The sequence below is a fragment of the Hyla sarda genome, chromosome 5 (assembly GCF_029499605.1).
Source record: "Hyla sarda isolate aHylSar1 chromosome 5, aHylSar1.hap1, whole genome shotgun sequence".
Taxonomy (NCBI): Eukaryota; Metazoa; Chordata; class Amphibia; order Anura; family Hylidae; genus Hyla; species Hyla sarda.
Genome location: NC_079193.1, coordinates 302,253,871 through 302,275,918, shown reverse-complemented (window position 1 = coordinate 302,275,918; position 22,048 = coordinate 302,253,871). Strand labels below are relative to the sequence as shown.

Below are 22,048 nucleotides of genomic sequence, written 5' to 3'. Positions count from 1 at the left end.
GAAATCATGCCCCCAAAGATGCCACTGCTCGCCCCAGTACCAGCCAGCCCCATAAACCTGAAAGGTGGGCCAAAAACTGAGGGTCTCCAGAGTTTGCAAGTCCTTGCACCTAAGGGAGAAAGGGAAATGTACTCACCTCAGTCAGAAGAACTTACCTAATGGAGTCTTCTGTGAAGTCTTCAGTCAGCTTTTTGTCCCTGCATCACGCCTAGCTTCTATGCGCGAACGAGGCGAGCAGAGAAATAGGGGGACCCGGACCCATGAGGTACCAACCCAGGCGCTGACCGTTGGCGAGGGGGGGGTGAACAACGCATATACGCAATGTCTGTGCCCCCTTACTCGCAATGGGGAAACAGGGAGCCGGAGTCCCTGAGTCCCCACCTGAAAACATGAAAGAAAAAGGAATGAAAAAACTAACACGTCCCTATACTAGGAAAACAATAAATCAGAAGACCTGGTCTGGAGAATTCCAGACCATGTCCACCTCCTTCAGACACTAAGCTTAAACTGATTACCTCAGGGCCTGAAGGCGGGTATATCCTGCTGGGAGGAGCCGACTTTTTTTATTACCATAGTGTCACACCTCCTAGAGACAGCAGCATACACCCACGGTCTGTGTCCCCCAATGGAGCCGATAGAGAAATTTTCAATTTTTTCATAAAATTTTGGAATTTTTCACAAAGAAATTATGCAATTATCGACAAAATTTTACCACTTACATAATGTCACGAAAAAACTATCTCGGAATCAGAATGAACAGTAAAAGCATCCTAGAGTTATTAATGCTTAAGGTGACAGTGGTCAGATGTGCAAAAATTGGCCGGGTACTACATTGAAAATTGGCTGGGTCCTTAAGGGGTTAAGAGTAAAATTGAAGAGGTTGGCGACAGAAAAATAAAAACTGTGGTGTGGTGTTACATCCTCAGAGAGGATGTAACAACATCCCCGTCATGGAGTCTCAGCACAGGACCAGTGATGTGAAGGAGGGAGATGGCTTTACAGCTCATTAGCCTTATAGCTCATAAGATAAGGATTCCTGCTCACAAGCAACTGTTTTGCAAAAAGTATATATTATGGGGTTGTCCACTTCAGATATTCATTTTAGTTATAGGTCCCCAAAAAACATTGCAACATCCAGAGTGAGACACTATTTAGAGCTGCTCTAGTCAATAGATGGAAGACCTCAATCTGATGATCCCCCCTTCCCCATTTGATATCCGAATTCCCTATCCAAACAATCTGTTTGACTGTAGTGAAGGAACTGTATACAATGTAAGGGCCTGTGTATATAATTTCAGCACATCAGACCCCACTTTTTTAGTAAATACTTGCATCCATCATAAAATGATTCTAAAGCATGGTTTAATTTACAGGAGGGAATAACAAAGAACTCAACACTTTAAACTACATTTTTAACTTAAGGTGTTCTAGCACTGGTAATACAAGTATTTACTAGTACATTATGTCAGCTGACAGGTCCTCTGTAAGTTTCTACGTTGTCATGAATTATATATGTACCGTCTTTTATTTCTCTGCTGTTCAGCCATCTGTTGCATCAGTTCTTCTCTGTAACGCTCCTTCCTTCTCTTCTGAATATCATCTTTATCAGCTCCACCTATAAAAAAAAATAAAAAAATTTGAAAATGACAAGCTAAAACTCAACAAGGTTGCCCATGCAACCTCTGACACAGCCAGGCATAACTTACAGGAGACCAAGCAGCATAGGGACACTTAAAGGAATAGTCTAGTTTAGGAAAATGTATCCCCTAACTAAAGGTTCTCCTGCACAGGGCTTCGGCTCATCTCTTGCATGGGGGTGGGTCCGCACTCACCCTCTACTCATTTATATGGGAGAGCCGGAGATACACAAGTACAGCGTTGGTGTATTTACAGCTCTATCATAGAGATGCATGGAGGGCACATAATGACCCCCCGCTACGAGGAGCGTCATGCAAGAGATTGTAGGGGGGCCTCAGCAGCCAGACCCCTGCGATCAGACATTTCTCCCCAATCCTATGGATAGGGAATATTTTTTCTTAAACTGGTCTACACCTTTAATTTAAGCAATCAGTTTTGGTTACAGATGCTGAATCCTACCCACGACATTGTAATCAATGAAATAAATCTCTGCAAATACTGTCCTTAACAATGGGTTGGGGCCTAACAGTCACAACTTTACAGGATGGATTAGCGTTTGTAATACAACCATATTACACTTGTGTTAAACAAAGGAAATGTGGCACTTTTCAGGATTTTGTATCCCTGATTAGAGCCAGATACTGAAACATGTTTTTTATTTCTTATTTATTTTTTTCTGACAATTTTATTTTATCTTCAGTACATTATTAATATAGTAGCCATTTTATCTAAGCTGTTTTCTGCAGGATTTTGTGATTTGCTTTACTGCAAGCCCCATGGACATAAATACAATGAACATTCCCAGACATTATTCTTTGAATGGGACAGGTTTAGAAGCATGTTGTGACCTCTGTGACCTGTGCAAAGGCCATTCTACAGGGGAAGAAAGGTTGAGCTCCTATTGTCTTCTCTAGCTACTGATGCCACCATTCACTGTGATGCCGAATAGATCACTTTCCATTTAAATTTCTGCATAAATAGTATTATGTCTCTGATTTGCCATACCAAGATGAAGGCTTGTAGAGAAGTTCTCATCCTTATTGTTGGCAGACTTTGAACGGTCTGTTTGCTGCGCTGGGTTTTCAACTTTTGCCCTGTTTAGGCAGAAAAGTATAGAAGCATGTATACAGTCAAATACACAAAGGTAGAACAAATGTGAATGTGCACAAAAAAATTATCGACCACAAAGACTGCCCGTAGCCTTCCCAAATACTTACCATTGTTCAGAAGATACTAGAAGTGATATGTTTTTAGCAGGTTAAAATGATGTGATCACCTAACATAAAAGTGTTTGCTTTCTATATTCAGTTTGGGCTATAATTACACTATGTTATAGGGCCCTTACAAACTTTTATGTCACTCAAGTAGGCATGGTTTGGCAAGCAAGACATGGCTTAAAAGTGACATTTTCTGCTCCTCAAATTGTTAAATAACAGGTGTTGTAAACTTAGACTAGCATAAGCAACAGTAATAAAGCTGGTGCATTTTTAGACTGTCCAGACTACATTTATACTGTCTATGTATTTAACAGGACTAGTAAATCTGCCCACATGTCTTGAAAGGAAACATTCCCTACGGAATGGTTAGAAAACATTTTACTATTACTTTTTAACAAGATTACCTGCTCCTCATAACTGAAGTATCCGGCCTTCGATTAGTTTGCTCTCGGAAATCATCTTCATAATCCATGGGATATTGTCGATCTCTTCTTTCTTTATATGGTCTGTATTCAATAAAAAAAGAAAAAAGCTTAGGTGAGCCGCCTCTACATCTCACTGTTTATTGGAGGAAGAACTAGGAATTCCTATTATGATTCCAATGTTGAAATTGAGAGCTTACTTTGAAGAGGTATTCTCCAATCTGGTCATTTATGGAACATTCACAGGATTCCACAGATTTTTTTTTACTGTCAAAGACTTCTTAACATAGCCAAGAGCAGTGCTCAGCAATGTTTGCAAGTCTCAGAGTAAAGGAAGCACCCCCACTTCATTTACTCCAGCATGCCGCAGCTTTTAACTTGGGGGACAATTGACCTATGTTCCAGGTATTGGTGCTGGTCCCAGTATTATTATCCCCACTGATCAGCTGGTTATCCCTTATCCTATGGCTAGGGGAAAGCTTTTTCTCTTGGGGATAAAGACGACTCAAGAGGTTTTCATACCTGTGATCACTCCTATCAATCTGAAAGTAAGAGGCTTGATCTGGTCCATATCCATGGTTCTCCCGAGCATCACCATGCTGACGTAAAACTCTGTAAGTAAGTAATGTAAGTTACGATCTTATGCCAAAACATAAAAAACTAAATAGGCAAAAAGGAGATTTTTTTTGTACTCCCCGTAAAATCTCTTTCTCGTAGCCTTCATTGGGGGACACCTACAGTGGGGATCAAAAGTTTGGGCAACCCAGGTAAAAATTTGTATTAATATGCATAAAGATGCCAAGGAAAGATGGAAAAATCTCCAAAAGGCATCAAATTACAGATTAGACATTTTTATAATATGTCAACAAAATTTAGATTTTATTTCCATCATTTACACTTTCAAAATAACAGAAGACAAAAAAATTGCATCTGCAAAAGTTTGGACACCCTGCAGAGTTAATATCTTGTACTGCCCCCTTTGGCAAGTATCACCGCTTGTAAACGCTTTTTGTAGCCAGCCAAGAGTCTTTCAATTCTTGTTTGAGGTATCTTTGCCCATTCTTCCTTACAAAAGTCTTCCTGTTCTTTGAGATTTCTGGGCTGTCTGTCACGCACTGGTCTTTTAAAGGTATATCCATAGATTTTCAATTATGTTGAGGTCAGGAGATTGTGAAGGCCATGGCAAAACCTTCAGTTTACACCTCTTGATGTAATCCCCCGTGGATTTCGAGGTGTGTTTAGGATCATTATCCATTTGTAGAAGCCATCCTCTCTTTAACTTCAGCTTTTTCACAGATGGCATCAAGTTAGCATCCAAAATTTGCTGAAATTTTATTGAATCCATTTTTCCTTCTACTCGTGAGATGTTCCCTGTGCCACTGGCTGCAATACAACCCCAAAGCATGATTGATCCACCCAAATTCCATTTTAACCTCATCAGTCCACAGAACTTGTTTACAAAACGTATCAGGCTTGTCTATATCTTCATTTGCAAAGTTCAAAAGCTGATTTTTGTGGTGAGGATGTAGAAGAGGTTTTCTTCTGATGGCTCTTCCATGAAGACCATATTTGTACAAGTATCTCTTTATAGTGGAATAGTATACTGCAACTCCAGTTTCTGACAGATCTTTCTGGAGGGATTGTGCAGTCAAACGTGGGTTTTGAATAGTTTTTCTCACAATCCTGCGAGCTGTTCTGTCTGATATTTTTCTTGGTCTTCCAAATCTTGCTTTAACTTCCACTGTTCCTGATGACTGACATTTCCTAATTACATTCCGAACAAAGGATATTGACATCTGAAAACGTTTCGCTATCTTCTTATAACCTTCTCCAGCTTTGTGAGCATCAACTATTTTCAGTTTCAGATTTCTAGACAACTGCTTAGAAGAACCCATGGTCAGATGAGTCTGGGCATTTAAAACCTTTGAGATTGACATCACCTTGTCTTCCCAGATGATGATTGAGAACAATCTATGACACTGGCAGGTCTCAGCTTTGCAAAGGTGCCCAAACTTTTGCTGACGCCATTTTTTTGTTTTCTCTTATTTTGAAAGTGTAAATGATGGAAATAAAATCTAACTTTTTGTTGACATATTATAAGAATATCTAATCTGTAATTTGATCCCCACTGTATACTGTTGGGTACATGCTCTTGCCACTAGGAGGTGTTGACACTAGGGAAAAAAAAGTCGGCTCCTTCCTGGCAGGATATACCCGCCCACTAGAAGTGAGGTAATCAGTTCTGTCACCAAGCAGTAGGAGAAGCCAACAATGAAATACGTCCAAAGGACCCCAGAAAAGAATCCTGGATAAAAACCCCAAGAACTGGAAAAGAAAATCCGGACAAAAAAATGAAGAAATGGGTGGGTGCAGTGTCCCCAATGATGGCTACGAGAAAGAGATTTCACGGTGAGTACAAAAAAATCTCCTTTTCTCGGTCGCTCTTCATTGGGGGACACCTATACTGATGGAACGTACCAAAGCAGTCCCCAAGGGAGGGAAAAACAACCAACAGCAAAAGGGGAATCAGTCCAGAGACCAAACTCACTCGACCGTAAGATGCCCAAAAACTGAGCTCCCGGAAGGACATCTGTCCATGGAGAAGGGCTAGGACACCAAGGAAGAGACCGTCCTATGTAGAGACTTCAAAACCATGGTCCATAAAGAGAGACAAGAAAAGGTTGACTAGGAAGCCAGAAGGGCTGGAACCATCCCGGGAGGAGGTAGGAATCAACTCCAAGGAACACAGAACCAGACAGACAGCGCAGCCCGCCGAGAAGGGATGGCACCTGTGGGACCGGAGACCCGCTGCCTGCAGCTGTAGGTCTCTGGTCAGCCCATAAAGAACGCAGCCAGGACACTGTGCCTGGCCGCAAAAGATAGGAGTAAGCCTGGGACTGGAGACCTGCTGCCTGCAGCTGTAAGCCTCCGGCCAGTCTATAAGAATGCATCCAGGACATCACGCCTGGCCACAGCAGATAGGAGTAAGCGGGCTGATGTGCCTGCACTGAGAACGCAGTCAGCCACGTGGGACCGGAGACCCGCTGTCTGCAGCTGTAGGTCTCCGGTCAGCCTAATAAAGAATACAACCAGGACACTGCACCTGGCCGCACAAGGTAGTAAGAGGGCAGATAACTCCCCTACTGTGGAAGCGGACGGCAGTGCAGGACCGGAGACCCGTTGCCCCAGTGAAGATAGTGAAGATAACATGGCCAGGGTACTGTGACTGGCCGCAATACATGTGGGTTAGAAATGCATAGTCCAAAGACGGGGGAGGGAAGGTTCACAGGACTGTCTCCTCCAGAATGGCACCAGAGGCCATGAGGGGTTTTGCCCAGCACAGCCACATGTAATGGCAGCTGAGGAGTTGGGCACATGAGAGAAAGGGGACCCCTGGATGGGCAAGAGGGAGAAGGGGGGGTTGTAGTACATACTCACTCACAGCTCCATCTTCTTATACTCACCCTTAAGTCTTCAACCAGCTTATGGCCACGCTGCATCATACCAGGCTAAGATAGCGGGGTGAGCAGGGGCAAGTGGAGCACCCGGACCCAAGGTACAACCTCCAGGCGCTGGCCGTTGGTGATACAGGGTTTACAACCCATACTCTTATGTTCCGTGCCCCTTTGTCGCATATGGGGGAACGGGTAGTGCCATGCTCCTGAACCCCCACCTGAAAATTGGAAACAAAAGGGAGATAAAAACCTAACTAAACAGCCCTTACTAGAAAATAATAAATAAATAAATAAAAAACAGGTCTGGGGAGCTCCCAGACCTGTGTCTTGCTTCCTACTGACACTAGCTAAAACTGATTACCTCACTTCCAGTGGGCAGGTATATTCTGCCTGAGAGGAGCCGACTTTTTTTTCCTAGTGTCAGCGCTTCCTAGTGGAAAGAGCATATACCCATCAGTATAGGTGTCCCCCAATGAAGAGCGACCGAGAAAATATAAAATATCAAATAGCTTTTTCTTTTTTTTTTCCTTCTTTTTGTGTACCTGTTGCATAAAAAGTGAAAAACGTTAAAAAGTTTCACAGTTTTAACATCTAAAAATTCTTCACAATTATGCTGCTTTTAGTCATTGAATAGGACACTAAAACCATGTCCTGTTCATGTGATGGAAACACAGGTGCTCAGTTCCATACAAGAGGATCTCATTACGGTGCTGTATATGTTCACCGTGTTTAAATCTGAATCAGACGCAGCTGTTTAATTTAATATGTGCAGATAGGTTGGGGAGAGGGGGCTGCTCACATACCTGTTTACCTTTGTTTTCCAAGATGTTGGGGTTTTTATTTCCATCTGATGTTCTGTGAGCCCATAAGATGGGCGGGCACCTCATCACAATATGTGCCGCGTGTAACAGTGCAGGCTATGGGGGAGGGGGTCATGCATATAAAATTGCGGGGGCGTGTCCAGTGCTGCCTGTACTGAGACCCTATACATGTGCACATAGCAGCTGTTGCCACACTTCCATGTATTAACCCCTACTCCATCAAACCTTATGGCATCCTGGGAGCAGTTGTTCTCTGCTGCCTCATCAGTCTCCGCTGCCAGCCCTGTGCCCTGGGGTCTGCCTGGTCCACAGCACTGTGCAGCGCTCTTTCCTCTTTTGCTTCTGCATATACAGATGGAGGGAGCACCACATACATGGCAGAAGCAGAAGAGGACATAACACCTCACAGTACACTGTGGAGAAGACCCAAGACCACACCACATGGCACTGGAAGCAGAGACCGACAAAGCAGTGGAGGACAACTGGTATATGGTATAATGAAGTAAGGGTTAATGGATTCAGTAGGGTTTAATAAATGGAAGCGTTGAAGAAACTGTGATGTGTGCATGTTTGTATTCTGGGTACAGGCAGCGCTGAACACCCCCCCCCACAATTTTATATGTAAACACCAACATCCCCCTATAGCCTGAGCCTGACATACGGAACATAATGTAATGAAGTGCCCACCCACCTGACTGATTTCCCCAAACCTATCTGCATAACTGTTATGTGGGCTTTCCCGCTAAGCGCAAGACATGCATGGAGTGGTTATGCGGTCAAAAGCAAAACAATACCAAAGTACAATATTGAAGATTTTTGGTCACAATAGTACAATTGGTCCCACAAAAAAAAAAAAATATTTATATATATATATATATATATTATATATATATATATATATATATATATATATATATATATATATATATATACAGACAAAGAATAAGTAAGCCAGCAGGTGTGTATATAAGGTGTGTATATAAGGTGTCTTGGATGTTCCAGACCCTGCCATGCTTACTGAACTGTTCACACAGAGGCATATTCACAGTGTAGGGTCCGTCCCAATGAGGCCACCTTATCGCGGTGGGACGGTCCAAGCTATTTGACCGCCGGCGGAGACAAATTTGCGAGCTAAGTGCCTCACTATTTCATAGTTTCACATTTGCATCTATTACACCATAGCTGTATAGCTCTCCATGTTTTAACTGCATATTCATGTTTCATCTATATCTTTGTGCTGGCAGTGTGCTGCTGCATTCTTCTGTTGCTATATATATATATATATATATATATATATATATATATAAAATAAAGCTTTCATGTGGCTCTGTAGATGAGTAAATAAAATAGTTGTGTCTCTTAGAAGGCAAGGAGAAAAAAAAACGCAATGAAAATTGGCCTCATGGCCCAAACAGGCTGTGTCCTTTTGTAAAAGACAGATTACATTGATAAAATCAATTTTTATCAGGAAGTCTCTCCTGCTGACATTTTGTAACCCTATTGTACATTAGGGTGGAAACACTTTGATATAAGACACTTCATAATGTCAAGTACCTTTCAGGACGTGGGTTATATGCCATGGATTGTCTTTCTTGTACTTCTCTGTCATATTTTAATCTTCTGGTATCACTGTCATCCACATCATTAAGATTAATTCTGAAGGGCCTTCTTTCTTGTTCTCTTCTTTCTAATTCCCAGTCTCTAGAAACGTATCGGGGATGATTCACTGTGTCATTGTCCACATTTCTCCTTCTGAAAGGATCCTGAGCTTCAGTCTGATTGTCTTGTCTCCCAGGCCTCTTAGCTTCAGAACGTCTTTTATTGAGAAGCTGCTCATAAACCTCCATAGAAGTGTAAGCATCCTTCTTAGGAACAGCTTGGTCTCGACTGGATACTGGCACTGACGGGTACTGTTCTGGATTCAATCTGTCCTGAGTTTCATTGTTCTGTCATAAATAAAGAAAATATTTAGTTATTTTCACAGCTTGCGAAAGACAGAAAACTATCACTGCTCATCACAGGTTATGTCTGGTAAGGGGATAAACTAACGGTGAATGTTAACAAAATATCAATAAGACTATTTTAAATTGATCCTTGATAGTTTAATAATTACCAGGAATTCTTCATCATCATTGACAGGGATCCATAGGCATCATTGCCATTCTCAATTTGTATTAAAGCAGATCTAGCAGCTGAATACACTGTCCGTAAGGACAAGAAATATAACAGCTACAGATCTGTACTCCAAGTAGCCAAAGCTGCACAAAAATTTGTTGTGCTGTTAACTAACAGAAGCACTGAAATAATACATTGGACTTATAGCTATAAGTCCAGTGTACTTAAGAGAAAAAAGCTTCCCCATCCTTTGCCCTCCCCACAGGGCAGTGGTTGAAAAGCTGTTGCGTATGCACTTACACACAGCAGCCTGTCAGTTAAGTTGTATAAGCCCACTTACCAACATCATGGCTACCTCTTTCAAGTGGATCTCCAACCTAAAACACATAGCATTGCACAGTGACCACCTTTGCTGCAGCGCACCAGTGCCTATAGTGGGAGTGACACAGCAGTCTAGAAACCCACTGCTACCAGACAAAGACCCTGGCTTTGGGCCACATCACCCCACAGAGACTGCACTGCAGCAATGGTAGCTGCCACACAGCTCTACAACCAAGTGAACAGATCTCAAAAGCTCACCTTCCATTTACCTCTAGCAAACAGAGGTAAAACGGTTTTGTTTTCTTACTACGAACACTCAATTTAGTTTGTCCATGTGTATTTAACCAGCAGGAGATGCAGCACATGAGGTTGTGGAGCTGTCCGGTCGCTATTGTTGTTGTGGTGTTGTGACTGTGAAGTGGGGCGATCCAAAGCAGTGGTGCTTAGTTTGGCAGCAGTAAACTGTTAGGTTGCTCCGACTCTAGGCGCTAGTGTTGCAGTGGTGATAGTTGTCACACAGTGCTACACTTTTTAGTTAGGGACCCAATTGAAAAGTGTTGGCTCTTAAGTCGGAAAGTGGACATATACAATCTGATCAAAATGTGTACTATCAGCCTCATGTTCAATTTGTATATTTCACTTCAATAGCAATAGATCAATATACAACATGGATATGTGGCCATGTCTTTTTTTAAATAAATTTAAGGCAGGGAGAGAAAGACGGAATGCTTTCTCTATGAATACAACAAACTTATAATTATGAGTCCCCTTTATTCTTTCAGCATTCCTATAAGCCAAAATGCAAAAATAATATGCTGTAATATTGTTTATATAGTTTTCTCCAGTTGGTCTTCAGCAGTTTGAGTTTTTTAGAGGAGTATTTAAAGTTTTATTTTCAGATTCATCCAAGCCTATAAGGTGCTGTCATATATCCATGCATTACAGGATTTTGGAGTTTGCCAAATGAGCATTCAGAAAATGATATACTTCTATATTTAAATATTCTTTTCTTAGATATTTAAAATAAGAAAATAAATAAAATATCAGCACTGAAACAAGTATTCAAACAACGCAAACTACACATCAACTCTAATTTGTCCCATAGTAAAACATAACTGGGCTCAGTAGCACCAACAAACTACAGTGATTTTTATTGCTATTTTGCACTACCGGCACATATTTTTCTTCCTCAAGAGCTGCTTTATGTAGCCTCTCATGCTCCCCGTCCTTCATTCTGAGGAACTGATTGTATTCTTGGTTTCTCTCAAGGCGCAGTCTTTCCTTAAATATAAAAAACACCATATAAATATGACTGTCTTGTAAAATGTGGACAGGATTATATAATTGGGAAAGTTGGTGATAAACAGGACAGAAAAAAACAAAAATGTATGTCTCTAGAGGCCAAATATCCAGCCTATAGCAAAGAAAGGTCTCTTTGCCCCAAACTTTACCATGAGCTTAGCATCACTTTTCTATTAAAGGAAACCAGTTATTAATTTCAAGACTATTGGCAAAATGAAACATTGACAGATCACTTATTTCAACCAACTATAAGTCACTTGAAACCTGGGAAGGGGTCTCCAAATCACTGGGGAGGTCCCAGCTGGATTCTCCTCGCCTTGCTGGCCTGGATTGATAGATCTCTCCCAATATGAAAATAGAGAGATCAATTAAAGCTAGTTTGAAGAACATTTGCTTGATGTTTCCATATTATACAAGATAACTTTCCCATGTAAAAAAAAAACAAAAAATACAAGCTAGAGTGCATACCTTGGCTGACAGCCGCTCACCAATGGGGAGGGACATTCCTTGAGTGAGTGGGTCCACTTGAGCAGTAGTTCTTAGGTGCTTCTAAATGAGAAGATATCTTAAGACATTACTAATCATTCAGTGTTATTACTTTAATTACAGCTACAGATTTATTACTGGTACTACAGCTTGCAGAACAGATTCCTTTAAAATTACATTTCCACTTTTGTTAGATATGAACCTTGAGAACCAAGCCAATTTTGACCTTAAAAAGGATTGTCATACAAACAATATTGTATATAATTACATCAAGCCACAAATTCTGAATATTACAGATGTAAAAAAATGCTCATATCATCAGACAATCCAGGGATAATGTTAGTATAGGGAAACCTGCGGTATCTTTATAACACAGTTACTGTGTCCACCGAAGTGAATATGCAGAGGTGGACACACATGTTTCGTCTTGCTTCTTCTGCTCTGTTCTCCACCAGGCATGCGGAATGATCCCAGAGCGAGATGCCTCTGAAGCAGCAGTATCTTCTCTGCCTCTCAGAGGAGAGTCTAAGCAAGTGTGACTGCTGTTTCATCCTCTGCCGAACACAGAAGACAAAGTAGCTTCAGAGACACAGTCATTCTGCATAACAGGTGAAGAAGAGAGAGAAGAATGGCAAAGTATCTTAAGGGTGTATTTACATGTACAGTATTCTGCGCATATTTGACGAGCAGGATTTTAAGATATATAACTGATGCTGCATTCAACCATTTACACTGAAATCCTGTGACTAAAATATGCGCAGGATACTAAACATGTGAATAAACCTTTAAAAAAAATTTGCTGTTTGCTTTAAATGCTGACTGACGAATCGCTTGTCATGGTCCTTTACATATACTGCTGAGGTACACTGAGCATGAATGGCTAAGTCGCTCACTAACAGAGTTCCCCAAATAGCCCATGTTCATATGCTTTTTCAGGAGCTATGGACATAGTAGAGGGGAACCCTATGCTTGGGGACTTCTAACTCACATACAAAAATTTCCTGGGCTGCAGTTTTTTCTGCAGCAAATCAGTTAAGGCTATAGGTATTTGCTGACTACCACATGGAAGCTGAACACAATCATTATGGAAGGGGGATATATTAGACCAATAAAAAAAATGTGAAAGCCATTTCATAGCTGTAGCTAATATATATTAGCTTACTCTGCTCACAAAAAAACTGCTTTAAATGAAACAAATAAGAAATGCAAATGATAAAGTATCACAAACCTCTGAGGTTATCATAATGCCAATTAAAAGTGAATGAATAAAATAAATATGCATACTTACATACATAAACAGGCAAAGACTAATCTGCTATTTGCATCATGCAGCAAAATGTGAGGTATTATTTGCATACGCAATGATGGTAAAAGCAACTACAGGGCAGCAAAGCTTCAGTATAAAATGGATTGTGCGCAAAAGGCAGAATAATGATTGGCAAGCGGTAATAATCCACACAATGAGAACCTGAGCATAAGACTGGGTTCATTATGGGGGAGATTTATCAAAACCTGTGCAGAGGAAGAGTGGTGCAGTTGCCCATAGGAACCAATCAGATTGCTTCTTTCATTTTCCACAGGCCTCTAAAGAGGCCTGTGGAAAATGAAAGAAGCAATCTGATTGGTTGCTATGGGCAACTGCACCACTCTTCCTCTGCACAGGTTTTGATAAATCTCCCCCTATGTGTTTTGTGTTCACATTTATAATTTGTATACTATTCAAAAGGATGAAACATGTCAAACGGATGCTAAGAATGAATTTAGCTGTGTACTATACAGCAGAATCAGTTTCCCGTTGACCGACTACTACACAAAAAAAGTTATAAACTGAAAGTAGTAAAATGTTGACAAACTAAAATATTCAGTGTGCATAGGTTAGACCATAGATATCAATGCTTAGGTTTACATATATGTTTCTATCCTTTTCAAGAGAATAAAAATGTGAACGTTAAATTTAGACACAAAACTCAGTGTAACCCCGGCTTTAGGTTCCCACCCAATGCAGGTTTGATTAAAAATGAATAGATAAAAGAAATAAAACCAATGGCATCAAGGCTCAATTACAAGAAACTGGTTAGTAAGGAAACATAAGTTATTAGGGTTAATTGTGCACAAATGTATTACCACATAGCAAATACAGACAGACTAAAATAAAGCCAAACACTAGCCTCCTACCTTTCGTTTGGCCTGAGCATTTCCCTAGAAGTCAGGAAAATACAGTACACTATTACACGGAAATGAAACTTTACTGAATAAAGATTCTTTGCTTTGAGAACCATGAGATTATTCTTGATTTTGTCTTCATATTTGCAAAGGTAAAATATTAGGTTAGAATGTTAAAGCCCCCATGAGCATCAAGAAACCTGCCGAATATGGAGAGACCAGCTAACTGTTTAATGGGCACTGTCATTAAAACAAATTTTTGCTATTGGACTCCTTATGGTAAATTTAAAAAATCTTTCTAATGTACGTTTTCTGTGTTTTGTGTCTAAAAAAGCTGCCACTAGGTGTCTCCCTACTTGTCCAGGCACATTTCCCCATATCTCTTGCACAGACTTTGGACTCCTGCTGGCCTGTCAGAAGTCCAAAATCAGGAAACGCTGAGGGTGTGTGTGCAGCCTTATCCAATCATAGCTCATCACACACTGAACTGCTCTGGGATGTGTGTAGCAGAGTGAGGGAGGATATTTTCCCCTGTATGGCTTCAGATGTTACCTGCTGGGTAACGCCCCTTCCCAGTCTGTGAATCTGACTGAGCAGAATATACAGAGAAATATCAAGGTAGAAAACTAAAAATAATAAAAATAAAGGCAGGGGGTGGTTTATCATGAGGGAACAGGGAACTGGGAGGATTGTAAATGTAACAAGATCATGACAGCTACTCTTTTATGGAGTATGGGGGGCCTCTTGATTCTGGATTTAAAGAAACAATTTTCTTTTGATTTGTTGCAGACAAATCATTGGTGGAAATCATCTGTCACGTCCTGATGTTTTGGACCCACTGCTTGTTTTGGCTTACAAACAGTGATCCAAAATACAAACACATGTCAAAGTGGCCTTATTAGCGCTTGCCACAGCCTATCATTCCAGTACATGATGGTTTTATTCAATAAAAGGAGTGTCAGTCCTCAAAAAAGCCACGTCTTATCACAGAAGATGTGGATTTATATAAGCATATGGAGTAATGAGTGGTCAGTACGTATTGTGATACAAGTAGCAGTATACAAGTGGGTAACTGATAAATAGTTAATTTATTTTACTTTAACCCCTTGAGGACCGGGCCATTTTTCATTTTTGCAATTTCGTTTTTTCCTCCTCCCCTTCTACAAATCATAACGCTTTCAATTTTCCACCTACAGACCCATATGGGGCTTGTTTTTTTCACCACCAATTTTACTTTGTAATTACATCAATAATTACACCACAAAATCTATGGTGAAACCAGGAAAAAAAATATGTGGGGCAAAATAAAATAAAAGCACAATTTTGTAACTTTTGTGGGCTTCCGATTCTACGCAGAGCATATATTGGTAAAAATGACACCTTATCTTTATTCTGTAGGTCCATACTATTTAAATGATACCCTACTTATATAGGTTTGATTTTTGTTTTACTTCTGTTAAAAAATTATAACTTTTTGCACAAAATTTTGTACGTTTAAAAACATCCTCTTCTGACTCCTATAACTTCTGACCAGACCCGGGACCACCAGGGACTGTTTAAAGGGCCCTTTAGGCGCCACTTTTAGCTTTGACAGCTGAGATCTAAAGGGTTAATAGCCGGCCGATCACCGCATGTTGGCTATTAATGGTGGCCCTCAGCTACAGGAATCAGCTGAGGGCCGCCCGGTATGGAGCCCCCGCCATATACTGTTTGCAGTCTTAGGACGAGCCGGCTCGTCATTAGACGGCAACCAGTTAATAAACAGGAGATTTATAAAAAAATATATAAAAATTTTTATAAAAAAATAATAATAATGATAATAATCCAGTCAGAATAAAAGAATTAAAATACTATAATAATAATAGTCACCTCTTAAAAGGAAAAATAAATGATAGTATTGTAGGAGAATATATATCACTATTCAATAGTTTAGGAGCAAAGAGAATCAAGTGCATATACTGATATCGTGCCATCTGTAAGCAGCAATGTTGGTACTCTGTACTGTGGAATAAATTATGGGTGTGCTATTAGCTATGCCCTGTCATATGACGTTTTGCAGTTTAGTAAAAGATGGTAATATTGGTGCAAACGTATACATCTATTATATTTATATTTAATTTCAATTAGATTTAACAGGTCTGACTAGCATTTATGGAAGTATTTCCTGTGTACAGTTAGCCTCTGGTGATCATGCTTTACCTGATTAAGGTATTTTCGATAATCTTGCCGTAATTCTTCTTTGAGTTTGTGCTTTTTTCTTTCATAATCTTCTCCAAGAGGTAAACTCAATCCATAGCCGGTATCTGAAAGGTTTGAAATGATATCAGGGCAACGCTAAAAGGCTATGAAGGCTATTTTCCCATTATCAGACTGGTAAGCGAAAAAAATGTTCTTAACATACCTCCTATTTGCCGCTGTACAGCTTCTTTTTGAGATTGCCTGTTAAAAGGAATGTCTTCCTTAGCATAGGTCCTTGGTTTATCAACTACATTGGCATTCTCGATGATTTTGCTCTGAAAAATTCAAATATGTATATTCTGTTATAACATTAAACTACATATTGTATATAAATTATGTAGTAAAGTGAAAAAAGGAGATTTTTTTTTGTACTCAACGTAAAATCTCTTTCTTGTAGCCTTCATTGGGGGGACACCTATACTGATGGGTACATGTTCTTGCCACTAGGAGGCACTGACACTAGGAAAAAAAAAAGTCGGCTCCTCCCTGGCAGGGTATACCTGCCTGCTGGAAGTGAGGTAATCAGTTTTATCACCAAGCAGTAGGAAAAGCCAACAAAGAAATATGTCCAATGGACCCCAGAAAGGAATCCCAGGTAAAAAAATAAAAATAAATAAAAACGGAAAAGAAAATCCGGAAAAAGAATGAAGAAATGGGTGGATGTGGTGTCTCCAATGAAGGCTACAAAAAAGAGATTTTAAGGAGAGTACAAAAAAAATCTCCTTTCCTCGGTCACTCTTCATTGGGGGACACCTATACTGATGGGATGTACCAAAGCAGTCCCCTAGGGAGGAAAAAACAACCAACAGCAAAAAGGGGAATCAGTCCAGAGACCGAACACACCCGACCGTAAGGCCTGAGGACAAGATCCAGGGCAGAGAAAACTGAGGCCCACAAACTGAGCTCCCGGAAGAACCCCCATTCATGAAGAAGGACTAGAATGCCAAGGAAGAGACCCATCCTATGTAGAGACTTCAAAGCTACGGTCCATGAAGAGAGACAAGAAAAGGTCGACTAAGAAGCCAGAAGGGCCGGAACCATCCCGGGAGGAGGTAGGAATCAATCCCAAGGAACACAGATCCAGACAGAGGGCTAACCCAGCTGGGAAACAAAAATGGAAAAGGGCACAAAAAAGAGTATCCCATCCAGAGTCAACCAAGTCAAGAGAACATGGCGGAAAAACGCCAGGGAGAGCAGCGTACGCCTGAGCAGGTGAGTACGGAAGGATGAGACCAGAAAAACACTGGAAAAAAGAAAGAAGGATGAAGACTGGATATCGAGAGGCCTGGTGCAGAAAATAGATGACCAGAACAGCTGCAGACCAAAAACCTTCGTCCAAGGGGCTAAATCCAAGGCTAAATAAGCTTGAGCAGAGTAATCCAGATGATCTGAATGCCCACCGCCCCAGGAGTACATTGACCCATGAAGGAGGAGACGGAAGGAATAAGGCCAAAAAAGGAGCGGAATGCCCTGAAAAGGGGCATCCTGGAACACCAGAGCTTCAGACATGGGAACTGGAGGTACCCTGGTCACCTGGAAGACGTACAAGTAAAAATAAACGGCCAAAAGGAGCATCCCAGAACACTGGAGCAGCCGACATGGGAAACGGAGGTTCCAGAGTCACCTGGAAGACGTACACCTGAAAAGTAAACTCAACGTCAGCGAAAGGCTCCCAGTGACAAACTTCTACATCTAGACAAGAAGTGCGGTACAGAAAGACCGCCCCACAAATGGGACAGCGGAGAAGTCGGGGCAGGAGAGCTAGCCTGCCCGAAACCACAACTATCATTTAAGGCCCAAAGAACAAGAAGGGCCAACCAAGAAAAGACGACATGCCACAGCATACTAGGATGGTGTCCAAGACAAGGAGACTAACCAGACATGGACCCCAGTGGTCTGAGCGGACCGAAGCAACATCCCGTCAGGACAGGAATGGTGGAGGAAACAAAAGGGAAGGTTCCTCCAGAAGACTGTAGTGTCAGTGTAGCGTAACCGACACCGACAAGGAAGGAAGAACAAACCCCTCCAGGGAGATTGCAACGAGGGAGGAGGAGAAGAGCAATGGCAGGACCCAAACAACAGACGGTGCTAGATCGTCTGTCGTTGAGCCATACATAAGTGCATAAACTCCTCCAACAAAGGAGAGTGCCAAGTCTGTATGAGCAGCAGTAGATAACCAAGAAACAGGAAGAGAGCCAGGCTGCAAATGTGCGCAGCTCAGCTGATTGCTCTCAGCATAAAACAAAGGCCCAGCCAGGTACCCCACCTATATAGAGGAGGGGAAAACAAGGGGTGGTCGCTATGAAACCCAGGCCCAGACCGTGCCAAGCTCCCTAATTCCCGTACCTCCTGTGGAAGTGGGATGATCAAAGTGCTCCTGGCACCATAGGAGCAGTGAAATGCCACCTGAAGGTAAGGGGGCAAAGTACTGGGTGGACATAGTCCACAGGAAACCTGCAACAACATATCAAGGAATGGAGGAGCTATTTTGAGTCCTGACTATGAATGGAAGTAAGAAGAACACACACACACCCAAAGCGTTGAGGGGAACCCCTCAATGTGGTGTAACCCTGGAAGAGAAGGGCGTCAACTGAGCCATTCTGGTCATTCCTTAAGACAACAGAGCCAGTGTCTGAACCACCCTGCACAGGAACCCAGGACAGGAGGCATGGGGGTGCTGAACCGACTGTGCTGCCCCATCATGCCCCTAGCCAGAGCAGAGGAGTTCGATGGCCAAAACCTGTGAAAACAAGGATCACAGGAAGGCCCGAGGCACACCCCACAGAAAAAAGGGAAGGTGGGCTCTACACCTGCACAGTGGTTTAGCGTATGTAGGGACACAGACGTGGTTGTCGCACGATAGTAGAGGGGTACCAAGACTGCAGACGCGAAAGAAACCGCAGACTTTCAATACTCCGGCAGCATGGTGTCACAACCATGCCCCTAGCAGACCAACGTTGCCCCTTAGAAAAGGGAAGAGAGTGCTGCTCTTTCTATGAAAGTCCGTGGAACCTGCAGGAAATGCCCACACCCCAGCTCCAAATGGTGCAACACAAGAGGACTGCTGTCGCAGATGCAAGGGAAGAAGGATGTATGTGGAGCAGGAAAATGCAGACAGTGTCTGACCGACAAGTATAAAAGATCCAATGAAACCCTGAGACACTCTTTGGAACTTCACCTGGAAAATAAATCACCGGACTGTAACCGCGGGAGTGGCAAGAATGGGGAAGGTGACCTGGCGGAGTAGAAAATCATACAGACACAGCCTGGCTATCTGGCATAGGGACCATGGTCACATCGGTTGCAGTACAGAATTACACACCTTGGGAGATCGGGGGAGGTTGAGGAGCTGCGGAATGCATCCCTGTACCCCGTCTAGAGTCCATAGGACACAACTTTGTACACCTCCACAGCAGTGGGGTACTGGAACTCCAGCCTCAGATACATCAGCTGAGTGATGAGTGACAGGTGACTGAGGAGACCACACGGACCACTGTCTGGCTTACTTGTATGGGTCCATAGTAGACAACGAATCACTCCGTCGGACACCTTGCATCAGCAGTGGGGTACCGAAGTGCCAGCCGCGGACGCGGCAGCTGAGAGATGAGTGACAGGCGAGACTACTGTCTGGCATATTGACATCAGGACCAATTCATGCCCACGCAGGGACACTTCCACGGAGAACTCGCACTAGACACCAAATGGTCTGATCAGTGAAGTTTTTCTTTTTTTAAACTTTAAAAGACAGCGCAGCCCGCCGGGAAGAGTAGGTGCGCTAGGAGAACACCGCCCCCGGAGCCGGCCTCAGACTAGGAGAAGCACGGGGGGGGGGGGGGGGGGGGGGACGGGGGGGGGGACTTGTGGTAAGATGCAGCACCTGGTCGCATGAACGGTTTCTCCCCCACCGGGGAAGTGCCCGGCCACATGGGGAGCACTGAGGGCAGTCGGCCACATGGGACCGGAGACCCACTGCCTGCGGCTGTAGGTCTCCGGTCAGCCCATAAAGAACGCAGCCAGGACACTGTTCCTGGCCGCAAAGGATGGGAGTAAGCCTGAAACAGGAGACCCGCTGCCTGTAGCTGTAAGTCTCCGGTCAGCCTGTAAGAACGTGGCCAGGACATCATTGTGCCTGGCCACAATACATGTGTAGAGATGCGTGGCCCGATGAGGGGGAAGGGAAGTTACACCGGAATGTCCCCTCCAGAAAGGCGCCAAAGGTCATGAGGGGTCCGGGCCCAGCACAGCCACGTGTAATGGCGGCTGAGGAGCTGGGCACATGAGAGGAAGGGAGCCCCTGGATGAGCAAGAGGGAGGGAGAGGGGGAAGGGGGGTTGTAGTACACACTCACCCACAGCTCCATCCTCTTATACTCCCCCTGAAGACTTCAACCAGCTTATGGACACCATGCATCATACCAGGCTAAGAAAGCAGGCCGAGCAGTGGCAAGTGGGGGACCTGGACCCAGGCTACAACCTCCAGGCGCTGGCCGTTGGCGATAAGGGGTTGACTGCCCATACTCTTATGTTCCGTGCCCCTTTGTCGAATATGGGGGGTGGGGGAGAACATGTAGCGCAATGCTCCTGAACCCCCACCTGAAAAAGGGAAACAAAAGGGAGATAAAAACCTAACTAAACAGTCCTTATTAGAAAATAATTTTAAAAAATGGTCTGGGGAGCTCCCAGACCTGTGTCTTGCCTCCTACTGACACTAGCTAAAAATGATTACCTCACTTCCAGTGGGCGGGTATCCTGCCCGGGAGGAGATGACTTTTTTTCCTAGTGTCAGCACCTCCTAGTGGCAAGAGCATATACCCATCAGTATAGGTGTCCCCCAATGAAGAGCAACCGAGAAAAACTGGATTGAAGTCTGGTATCACTTTTCTTAGTACAGTACAACTCTATCAAACAGGAACTGTGGTTGCCCCTAAAATATTGCGTTTTAAGCTCCTGCAGGCTGCTTTCTGTAATGATCCTATGAGATGATGCAGCATTAAGAGAGTCACGGGTTGGGAAATCATGTTTAGGGGCACAGGGGCACACGTCACCGGGAGGTGCAGGGGCACACTTCATTGTTTGAGGGGGGCAAAGAGACATCACTGATTGTTTTAAAGAGCACATGGCACAGTGTTTGGCAGTGTTATATTTAGGGGCACAGCATGTGGCAGTATAATATTCAAGGCCACAGTTTGAATCTCATTTTACCCTGTGACTTTATTAGGCTAATAATAATGTTTTGCAACAGGCAGCGTCTTTATTTCATGGCAGTACAGCTGATAGGTGCAAACCAGGCCATAATGTTCAGCTCAGATCTTCATCTAATGGTAGACAAGGATAAGTGGACCCTTACTAAAAGTAGCCGAGTACTCCTACACTAGAGCACTAGGGGAGACAGAGCAACAAGTCTAACAGGCCCACACTTACCGTAAGTCAAGTTCACTCTAACCAGAAATATTCTAAGCAGAGATTTTGACATCATAAACAACATAAAAAGTCAGAAAGGTTTACCCTGATCTCCATGTATGGCGGATCCATCTCCACCTCAGCTTTATCTTGTGCTAGTTTGGCTCTTTGATATTCAAGAAAGTGATCCAGTTCTTCCCCCATTCTAAAAGAGGTTCCTACGAAACATTAGAACACATCTTGAGAAATAATATTATAAAATGTAGGCAGCACAAAATAATGGAACAATGGGTTTTTATCATGAGGTTGAATTATCCTCCCAGGCACCTAACAGGCCTTTATAGCATATGCTGTGGATATGTGGTACTATTATCACACAAAACTGCATATACAACACCATTGTATGGACCTTAAAAATAAATCAGTGATGTCTATACAAACAAATAAATCAAGTAAGTAGTAAGTAGCATC

At 42.7% G+C, this 22,048-nt stretch overlaps 1 protein-coding gene across 3 annotated transcripts in view; it reads right to left on the bottom strand.

The window, feature by feature from the left end:
- Positions 1-22,048, bottom strand: part of CSPP1 (centrosome and spindle pole associated protein 1) — a 92,464-nt gene that overhangs the window by 48,828 nt on the left and 21,588 nt on the right. For 2 of the 3 annotated variants that reach the window (XM_056522088.1, XM_056522089.1), the window contains exons 3-13: positions 21,683-21,795; positions 16,342-16,453; positions 16,140-16,243; positions 13,953-13,976; positions 11,760-11,840; positions 11,160-11,270; positions 9,108-9,499; positions 3,800-3,889; positions 3,260-3,361; positions 2,644-2,732; positions 1,519-1,615 (exon numbers count right to left, since the gene is read on the bottom strand). In XM_056522088.1, the coding sequence (XP_056378063.1) occupies positions 1,519-1,615; positions 2,644-2,732; positions 3,260-3,361; positions 3,800-3,889; positions 9,108-9,499; positions 11,160-11,270; positions 11,760-11,840; positions 13,953-13,976; positions 16,140-16,243; positions 16,342-16,453; positions 21,683-21,795 (1,315 nt within the window). The remainder of the gene's footprint in view (positions 1-1,518; positions 1,616-2,643; positions 2,733-3,259; positions 3,362-3,799; positions 3,890-9,107; positions 9,500-11,159; positions 11,271-11,759; positions 11,841-13,952; positions 13,977-16,139; positions 16,244-16,341; positions 16,454-21,682; positions 21,796-22,048) is intronic. The other variant, XM_056522090.1, reaches the window with a different exon arrangement.